Source organism: Gobio gobio (assembly GCF_949357685.1).
Source record: "Gobio gobio genome assembly, chromosome: 6".
In the NCBI taxonomy this organism is placed as follows: domain Eukaryota; kingdom Metazoa; phylum Chordata; class Actinopteri; order Cypriniformes; family Gobionidae; genus Gobio; species Gobio gobio.
In genome coordinates this window covers 41991899-42002577 of record NC_137102.1, presented here as the reverse complement: position 1 = coordinate 42002577, position 10679 = coordinate 41991899, and the positions used below count along the sequence as shown (strand labels likewise).

Genomic DNA, 10679 nt, shown 5'->3' with positions numbered 1-10679 from the left:
TATACTTTTCCTCATTCCCTCTTTTATCTGGGAAACTGACTTTTTTGCTGTCTATTTGTGGGATCACTGAACATGTCCTTTGTACACAGTGTCTTGGTAGTTTAAATCTGACTTCTTCACCCCTGCCCCACAGAGGAAATATTACAACCCTCAAACATTTAAATATTTGTAAAGGCAGAATATCACATTTATAATCATTGAATTCATAGTTTAGTCACTAAATTGTCAGAAGACAATGTGGATAGGCCTATTGTAATTTGTGACTAGTAGTGTAAATGAAGTGGAATATTTGAACGACAAGAGGGGCTCTGCCCCCTAGTGGAAAGTCCATTTCTATGTTTTCGTATAACATTTTTAAAATTATATTTTTGATTCATAAGTTACTTATTAGATGGTGCTTGTTCCGTTTGAACTATTCAAAAAAGGTAGCCTACCGTGGAAGCACCATGATACACTGGAGGTAAGCACAATATCGAATGTACTCGAACATTTTACAAGTATTTTGAAGCTATAGGCGTATATAAGGTATTTTGAATTTGAAGCTATAAAGCTATATATGACGTATATACGTCATCCGTATATTAGCATATATTTTGAAGCTATAGCTATACGTCATCCTTAAATACACGATATTAGCATACATCTAGCTACAATTGGGGCATGGATTTAGTTTTCTCATAAAATATAGTAAACGCAGAGTCCCATTTTACGTCATTTAGATGTTTAACAGTGTCCAATTTTAGTTTGAATGTTTCAGTAATAGAAAGGCAATGGGTGAGAGGGTAAATTAACTCTACAAATTTCATTACAGTAGTTCTGAAGACCATATAGGCTATGTGCGTCTGTTCAAAGGAGATCAATACTAAAACGAGCTTTGCAGTCCAGATGACGGAGATAAACAAAATATTTAGCAAAAATAATTTATTTAAAACAATAAATAAATCTGGATTTAATAAGTTGTAGAGCTGATAAGCAAATAGTTTCATCTCATTTGTAAATCGGTATAATTATTCTGAATCACCTCAGTTACTATGTGAAAATCTTGCGGGAATGTTCTGTTGTTTCCAAAACAAGCACTGCATCTTGGTGCACTGCCAAATAGCAGCTTATTTTCATCCCGAAACTGGCGCTGGTAAACTAGTGTAACGTGGTCTGAAACCACAATGGTGAGGTTATATATGGACCCGGATCTGTTCCTCAGTTTCTCACACTGGTTATACTAAACCAGAGCCCGTCTACATTCTCTGACTAAACATTATACATGGATTTCTCGGCGACGTCATCACTGCTTGCGCACGCACCCGAGAGGCAGAAAGAAGAAACCTCTCGTGTTGTAGGTTAGTAGCGGCGTGCCTGTAAGTCAAAATGCCAAGGAGTTGCTGCGTGGTTAATTGTACCAACAGAGCCAGTGCTGGGTGCCTGATGTTTAACATACCTAGGGGGAAGCATGCGTTTGCCAAAAAAATATTTTTGTTATTGCAGGTACATTTTGATAGGTAGACGTACCCTGCCATGCCATGCACAGTTAGCCGTGAGGATGTACCCAAGGGCCTTGTGGACATACACCCAGGCATCATAAGGCTTGGCTTTAATCCCTTGCCTTTGACTAGGGAGCACACCTGACCTCAACACGCAAAAATCCGGTGCAGCATCAAAGTATTTAACAAGCTGCACATGACCGCACGTAACGTTAGTTGTATGCATCGAGGGATTTGTACGCTCTAATACTTTCTCTAGTAGGCCTATACACACTTGGTGTCTGAATTAGATTATTGTATATATCATGCGATTCAATTGCTGGCCATTTTTTGTCATCCACAATCCACAGATCGTCATGTATAGCGTAAGGATCTGGCAAGATCTCACCGTTGCTGAGAGTAAGTTTTTTTTATATATAATCGGCACGGACGGAGGTACTAAGGCTTCCCACGTAATCCATTGTCAAATATTTTATTTACAGTTTAGTATTTTGTGTATATATGTGCAGTCATGAAATGTGGCAGGTCGTAAAGTAACGTAAACAAGCTTAACGTAAATAAAAACAAATTCGCGCTGTCCAGTAGATGCGGCTAGTAACTGTTACATTACTAGCCTAACATGATCATTCATACATGTATCACAGCAACACTGCAAAATTAAAGACAGACAAACAGATCCAACTAAAATCACGTTTTATTGAGTCAGCAGTTATATACAAACAATAAGGAAAGCTTCAATACTTAAGGTTGTTGCAGTAGCGGACCAGCTCAGCGATCTGTCTTTCTGCCTCCAGGGGCCTGTACCATGAAGGTAGTTGAACAAACTCAGGGTTACAGGATTGGTTTTGAGTTGACAAAACCAAACCGATGCAATCAAGCTTTATTGGTACCATGACGCAGCTCATCAACTTTCTCTGTCAACTCAGGCTTTGATCCTGAGTTTAGGATTTTAGCTGTGACATCAGTAGTGAACAGCCAATCACACGATGTGGATCAGTGAAACTGACATCTACTTCTCGCGAGAGAAGCTGCGAAATTGATTTCTCTCTTCTGCAGAATATTACATGATTGAAAATATTAAGAATTTAAACAAATTTATACAGGAAGAAGAAAAGAGCTGTCTATGAAAGCTGTCAACTTTAAGAAAAATCTTACTTAGTCAGTACCAGTAAAAGTTATAAAGTTAGTTTAGTTGATATATAGAGAGAATTGAACATTTAAACCCGAATGTAGTCATTTTTATAGCTTTATTTATTGATTTTAAAGTGTATTTGTATGACCTTTATATACAGTAGGCTATTTATATTAATTTTAACTATGTGCCTATTAATGATTGATTAACTAAAATGATACATGTGTAAGTGATTAAGGGTATATAATTACTTAAATGATATCTAAGTCATTCAAAATTATTATTATAATAAATAAGCATTGTTAAAAGCCAGACACTTTAGTCTTTTAAAACCATTTGCTATGTAGTGACCTTTAATTTGGAGTAGAAACAGGAGGAGTGACTTCATTGCATCAGAGGTGTGTCAATTTGCTCACAGCTGATTGGTCTAATTTCAGTTTGAGATCTCTTATCCAGAACATAACCTGCCCTGGAGCAGGTTAGCCGTGGAGCGTAAGTTACTATGGAGATGAACACTGCTAAAAGCCAAACCACTTTAATGGTACCTAAAACCCAGGATTGGCACAAACTAAGCTTAAACATATCTGGCTAGCCAGCTAAACCGGCTTCATGGTATAGGCCCCAGGATGTGCACGCACCCTGTAATGTTTGTAAACAGGAAACCCGTGTATTCATTCAGTCTATCAGTGCACTCACATGAGCTTAGATAAACTACATAACATTTACATGTTCATTGTATTTAATTTTATTACCAAAGCACTTAATTATCAACCCGCAACTTTTCATTTCCAACTTCACCTTCATCCAGACTTCTATGAGACTTTCTCTGAGAAATGTTGCTTGTTCTTGGCACTCTAACGCAAAATGATAGTGCATGTATTGCAGTCATTTTAAAAAGTTTATAATTCACTTTTTTTTTTTTTTAATGATCTAATAGCCTGCTAAAGTTTATATTTTTCTTGAGTAGTTTTTTTCTCCCCAGTGCTTTTCCCCTTTGGCCACCAGAGGTCACTGTTTTTTTCTATTTCTTTCTATTAGGCTGTGCCATTGAAGTGTGTTTCGCCCTTTATTTGAGAGCTTGTACTGTTAAAACATTCCAAATGTCATCAAATAGCAAAGGAAATAGACTCTACGATGTAAAGAATTAGGTTGTCTCTGAAAGGCAAAGCAAATATAGTAGTAAACATAATGTTTTTTATTTGGATTGTAACAAACTTTAAAAAAAAGAAATGACAGAGAATGAAAGTGTAAAGGCATTCAGACAATATTAACCTCAAGGGACATTCCACGGACAGAAATAACAGCAATTCACTGTGTGTAGAAGTTTAAATGGAAAGACATTGTCATAGACATAAATGTGTCACAAGTGTTTGGCTGACTGGAAAAAAAATATTTTGCATAATGTACAATTAGGAGTATACAATATAGAAGTAGCCTAGTACCCTACCATTTGTCAGTATTATATATATATATATATGTGTGTGTGTGTGTGTGTGTGTGTGTGTGTGTGTGTGTGTGTGTGTGTGTGTGTGTGTGTGTGTGTGTGTGTGTGTGTGTGTGTGTGTGTGTGTGTGTGTGTGTGTGTGTGTGTGTGTGTGTGTGTGTGTGTGTGTGTGTGTGTGTGTGTGTGTGTGTGTGTGTGTGTGTGTGTGTGTGTGTGTGTGTGTGTGTGTGTGTGTGTGTGTGTGTGTGTGTGTGTGTGTGTGTGTGTGTGTGTGTGTGTGTGTGTGTGTGTGTGTGTGTGTGTGTGTGTGTGTGTGTGTGTGTGTGTGTGTGTGTGTGTGTGTGTGTGTGTGTGTGTGTGTGTGTGTGTGTGTGTGTGTGTGTGTGTGTGTGTGTGTGTGTGTGTGTGTGTGTGTGTGTGTGTGTGTGTGTGTGTGTGTGTGTGTGTGTGTGTGTGTGTGTGTGTGTGTGTGTGTGTGTGTGTGTGTGTGTGTGTGTGTGTGTGTGTGTGTGTGTGTGTGTGTGTGTGTGTGTGCAGATAAGTTTCTAATTATATTACCATTGACATTATTTTTATATCAGCCATTAATTTGGCCATAACATGAAAATAATTATCGACTTATGAGTATCGCCCAAAATTTTTATATTTTGCATACTTAGTAATAATTTAATGTAAAAGTAGTGTTGATATTTGTTGTGAATCTATTTTATCTTTAATATTTTATATTAAAGATAAAATCTATAACTTTTAATTTCAATGCCAAATAGGCTGACCCTTTTGCCCTCACTCCAACTGACACAACTTGATCGAGGCTCCACAGCACACAAACTCAAAGCCAGGGTAGAGAGGTTGTGTGAATGTGGTCTGAACTCTGTGAAGGAGGGTCATTGAGTCATCAATGCTGTAAAAAGCTAGTGTCCCAGCCCTATGATCTAGATAAACTCCTATCTTTGACGAGCCAGGCTCTGCGATCTTACTGACAATCCTGTTGTGCCGTAAAGCATAACCTCTCCTGCAGCAGAACAAACTCCAGGATTTGTCATTGTGACCGAAGTGAGCTTCACTGCTTTCCCCTTTCCCGGCAATGTTTTTGTATGCAACGGCAATGTTTACTCCCATCCCACTCCATTCCACCTCCCAGTAGCTGCAGCCTGTCAGGCCCTCAGTGCCCAGCACCTGGCACCAGTAATCAAAGCGCTCCGGGTGGTCGGGACAGGATTGCTCTTGGCTCTGAACGGCCACTTCTCTGTTCCCATTGGACAAACTAAGGTCCTTGTGGGCTGTTAAGGGATTTAGTTGCAGCGGGCAGGAATCTGAGAAATGGATAAGAGAATAAGAGATCAAAAATGTTTATTCATGTTGTATCATATTCAAATCATATAAATACAAAATTTGATTGGCTAAGAGGTGTTGCGAGATTGCGGCACATATAGCTTGGCTGCCTCTGAAATTGTATACTCTAGTGTGTAAGTACTTTGCGATTGTAAGTATGTGTGTAGTATGAACATACGTCGCCATGTTGTCACTGTCATGTGACCTAGCGTCAGTTGTGTCGCTTCACTGCCATTCACAAATCCTGTCCTGTGGCCTCATGGGAAAGTAAAGTGTCCATCATGCACACTTGAGAATCTTGCCAGAAGTATACTGTCGGTGTACTTTTTGCCTACTCTTTTATTAGTACTGTGAATTCGGACATACTTCTTTTGTCACATACTGTTTTTCCCCTACTAGGGATGTAGCCTATGCGATTTCTGATGCAGACTTTGTCTTGGTTTTATATTCCAGTGAGATTTTCTGCGGGTTACATTGTTACGTAAATAGGTGGCGACCAGTGACTGTCTTTATCGATTAGCCTAGTTTAAAAAATTGATTTATTTAGGAATGAAAGTGACCGTGGCTGTATTATTCAAACTTGAATATTACAGTGGCTGCGTCCGAAATCGCATAATCTCTTGAGTAGGTACTTATTTTGTAATTAATTAACGAAAAAGTACGTTCTATACAATGCAAGTAAATCACTCGCATGCGAGTAAATCTTCACTCTGGGAATATCTATCATCATTGGCTAATAAATGCTTAGATTTTACTCACCAGTGTGTGTGTTAGAGGCTAAGAATCTCTTGATTATTACGCAGGAATGAGAGTATAGTTCCTAGACATATCGCCTAGAAAATCACAACATCTCATTTTCCGTCGTTCTTAGTACACGATGTAACTACAGAAGATTCAAGTTTTAAATAGGAAAAATATGGAAACTCTTTGGTCATTTTTGAGCGAGATGCTAACGGTCTAATCAGATTCAATTATCTATGCTAAGCTATGCTAAAAGTAAAAAAAGCTAAAAAAAAAGCTAAAAAAAAATATATATAAAAATATATATATATATATATATATATATATATATATATATATATATATATATATATATATATATATATATATATATATATATATATATATATATATATATATATATATATATATATATATATATATATATTAGGGCTGTATGTGTGTGTACTGTGTATAATTATTATGTATATATAAATACGCACATTAATGTATATATTTAAGAAATATTGTATTTTTTTATACTGTATATATATATATATATATATATATATATATATATTTATATAATTTATATTATAATATTATAAATATTAATATTTTCTATATAAATATAAAAAACATTTCTCAAATATATAAATGTGTGTGTATTTAAAATAATTATACACAGTACACACACATATATTATGTAAACACTTTTATTTTGGATGTGGTTAATCGTGATTAATCGATTTGACAGCACTAATATATATAAAACAGTATATCAGTCTGGCGAGTAAACTTAAAAAAATTACTAGCCAATGGCGATTATATTGCCAAGGTGTGCGTAAAGGGTTGAATGTGTGTAGTATGAAGGTAATCTGGACATACTACATTCGCCATGTTGTCATTATCATGTGACCAGTGTGAGTTGCGTCGCTTCACTGCCATTCACAAATCCTCTTCAGTGGCCTCATGGGACAGTAAAATTGTCCATGAAGTAGGTCATTCGAGTACATTTTGCCAACTCTTTTATGAGTACTGTGAATTCAGACATACTTATTTTGTCACATACTGTTTTCTGCCTACTATATAGTAGGGAAGTATGCAATTTCGAATGCAGCCTTACATGAGTGAGTCATTCAATCAGCCGAAGCGTTTAACAAAACTGTTAATTTATAGAAATGAAACACCTCTGATCTTTGTTGTTCAGAGATGCAGCGGTTGATTCTGTTTGTACTTTGTTAGGGCTCATGTGCTCAGAATTAACTGGGTCTAAAATGTTTCTAAAGTAATAAAACTTTAACAGTAAAAGCATTGTGATGTTGGTCTGAATATCAGCATGGGTGTGATCGCAGCTTTTCGGAAATTGGAACAACAGAAAATCCATGTTTAAAAAACCAACACTGCAAAATACCACGTTGCATTAGTGCAGACTGACTTACGGTGCAGGAACTCTGATCTAATTTTGGGCACTGTGCTGTGAAGGATCTTCATTGATCTAGCTGGAGAGAAAATGGAAAGCATTGTGTACATCACAAGGAAACTATTTGCCAAAAAGGCCCAATTACATAACAATTGGCAAAACACCTAAACAGGAACTGCTTAGGCAGAAAAATCAGCTTGGGGTGTTTCCCCCTCACCTGCTTGATGAATCCTGAGCCATTCCCCTTTAAAGACAACTTCAAGCTTCTTCTTTAGAGCCGATATTGCATCGTTCACCTTGCTAAAATCTGAGAGTGTAGCTATTGTGAAGGGTGGGTTAAGAAGGCCAGAAGAGAAGGAATGACAGTTCTGTAAAGAGAGAGAGAGAAGTATTTGACAAATGGCTCCTTCTGAGCAATTTTGTTGTATATTTTTCAGCCAGCACTGGGGTTAGGGTTGCCTGAAGAACATGAACGTGATCTTCAGACTTCAGAAGCATCTCCAGCTCATGATCTCTCTGTTTGAGCTCGGTGAGTTCTTGCTCCAGTGTCTGCACCATGCTATCCGCAGCTCTCTCTTGATCTCGGATCAGATCTCTGAATTTACACCTCCTCCTTTCAATAGACTGCATCAACTCATTGAAGATCTGTTCACCATTTTCCAAAGCAGCCTGTGCAGAGCTCTTTTGAGGCACAAAATCATTTATCCATTGATTCATTTTCAGGTTAATTGCTTTTGATTTAAAACATTTGATGATTTATCCATTTTGTTCAGTTAAGGAAATGTCTTACTTTCAGGACATCTGTAGCTTGTTTAATCTCCAACAGGTCCTTTTCTTTGGTGTGGATTTTGAGCTTGTATTTCTGTCGCGTCGTGCCTAGTTCTTTCTGTGGAGAAACACAAGTGTTTTCATTGTAATATTCATGCTTTTTAACTATAATTATTCCATGGAGGAGAATTAATGTTACATTATAGAATAGACACACTGCATTATTTGTGAATTTGTTAACATCGCCAGCATAACATATATTCTATTTGATCATTTAATATGAGTTACTCTTGTACTCATTTGTCACATACAAATTAGTGTATAGACTTTACATGTGAGGATATATATCTTATTCAAAGTAGCTGACCACAAAGTCAAAACCAACATATCAAGCCTCTCTGAATGGTTAACAGGAAGCTCTGCTAGGGATGTTTTTGTGTAGCTGGTTGAAATTTGAATGTGAAGCAGGAAGTTATTTTTGTTAAATAATCCTAACCATGTAACATTACTCTTGTTTACAGGTACTTTATTCTTTTTGGCTGGAAACGTGAACTCTAGGGACAGCCTCAAAAACATCAGTTGAATGGCTCCTTTCTCTCACATTTTTTCCTTGTTACTCTGTTGCATGAACTTTTCTGTAATGAAAGCTGTTCATATTGAGCTGGAGTGCACTTTGGAAAATGTGCATCGCCTCAGTGGAAAATGATTTTGGCTCCTAAATAATTCTGAGGATACTGTAATTTACTGTGTCTTCCATAGAGTTAAGAACCTGTCAAAGTTGCAGTCCATAACTTTTTTTGGCGTTCAAAATTGACACAAATTGAATACACCATGAATCCGTTTTCCAAGTCGTGTTTTTGTCTTATCCTGAATCACTATAGTACACCAAATAAGTGTTTATATTCGGACTTTAAAGTGGTTCATGTTGTGGTTTAGATCGGCACCGCTGCGCAGTAGCACGGTAACTTACCTGCGTGACTAAACATAAACAGAGAGAAGTAGTTCCGGGCACAATGTTCTTCCCGCAAGAGGCATGCAGTTCTGTTTATTAACCGCTAGAGCGCCAAAAGTTACGGACTGTCACGGACGAACTACATGTACACTCAAAGAAAGATGATTAATATTTTTTTTCTTTACCTGTTTCTTTGTGCTTTCCGCAGCTGCTGGTACTGTATCGTGACCTTTGTGGTCATCCATCACACACAAAGGACATATGCACTGTTGATCAGTTCGACAGTATATCTCCAAATATGTGTCATGAAGAGGACAGATCTTCTCCTGCAGGCTTAGGTTCACAGAGGCGTCAATCAGCTGGTGTTTCTTCAAGGCAGGAGATTTGTTGTGTGCTTGCAGGTGATTTTGACAGTAAGATGCCAAACATACCAAACAAAACTTCACAGCCTTTTGTTTGATATTTGTACAGAAATCACAGGTTACATCACCTGGCATGCAATTGCTACAAATCTCAGAGTCGCCTGGAAGTTCCAGTTCCTTCGGCTTGTCCTCCATATATGCCAGTATGGGACTGTTCAGAATAGGCCTGGGGCTAAATGTCTGTGTGCACTGCGGACAGCCGAAGACCGCCAAATGATCATTTTTGTTCCAAAAATCATTAATGCATCCTATGCAGTAGCTGTGCCCACATGGGATAGCCACTGGATCTTTCAGCACACCCAGGCAAATCGAACAGCAAAACTCTTCTCTTTCCCGGAGCCCTTCCATTTAGTTGTTTTCAAATGTAGGCAAATGTTTGAAATGAGAAAGGTTCTGCCTCGGAGAAGCAGTTCCCAGTTTTGCACGAATGTTCCTGGGCCACACCCCCCAGTTCTTCCTATTTAGATAACAGATAGGTAAATGTGTGTGCCTGTTGCTCTGTAATTTTATAAAAATGCTGCACTGGGTGTGCTACGGGCATAGCCACTGGTGCTCATTGGATGCATGAGAGGAAAATATCAGAAGAAACAACAGAAATTCCAAGGCACTCTCATGGTTGTTAATTCAATTCAAATATATTTATTATTTATTTTATTGTCATCTCACAGATGGATCTGCATTCAATTCATTAGAATCAAACAAACAATATAATCCTTATTCTCAGTGAATAAAGGTAACTTATTAAATGAAAAGATCGAAAAAAGTGATTGCACAACCACCAAATAGGTGGAAATGTGCACTAAGTACCCTAGGTTGTAAATCGCCTTTAGACAAAAGAAGAAGGAAGTAGAATGATGTGTCCGTTTCCATGGCGAATCATCAATTCGTTGTGTTTTGTGTGTACATAACTTGTCTGAACTTACTCACAGACACATTTTTTTGGAACCAGCATACCTTGAGTTAGCAAGGTTTGGGTTAATGACTGTCATAAGTGAGTCATTGAATCAT

The 10679-nt window shown here is 37.5% G+C and overlaps 1 protein-coding gene across 1 annotated transcript; it reads right to left on the bottom strand.

Moving 5' to 3' along the window:
* Positions 1-4837: 4837 nt before the first annotated feature.
* ftr66 (finTRIM family, member 66) lies at positions 4838-10019 on the bottom strand (the record flags this gene model as incomplete). The annotated part of the gene is made up of 6 exons (XM_079820275.1): positions 4838-5367; positions 7549-7608; positions 7747-7897; positions 7989-8210; positions 8320-8415; positions 9435-10019. 6 exons carry the CDS (start codon positions 10017-10019, stop codon positions 4838-4840), a joined length of 1644 nt encoding a protein of 547 aa, XP_079676401.1.
* Between the last annotated feature and the right edge of the window lie 660 nt (positions 10020-10679).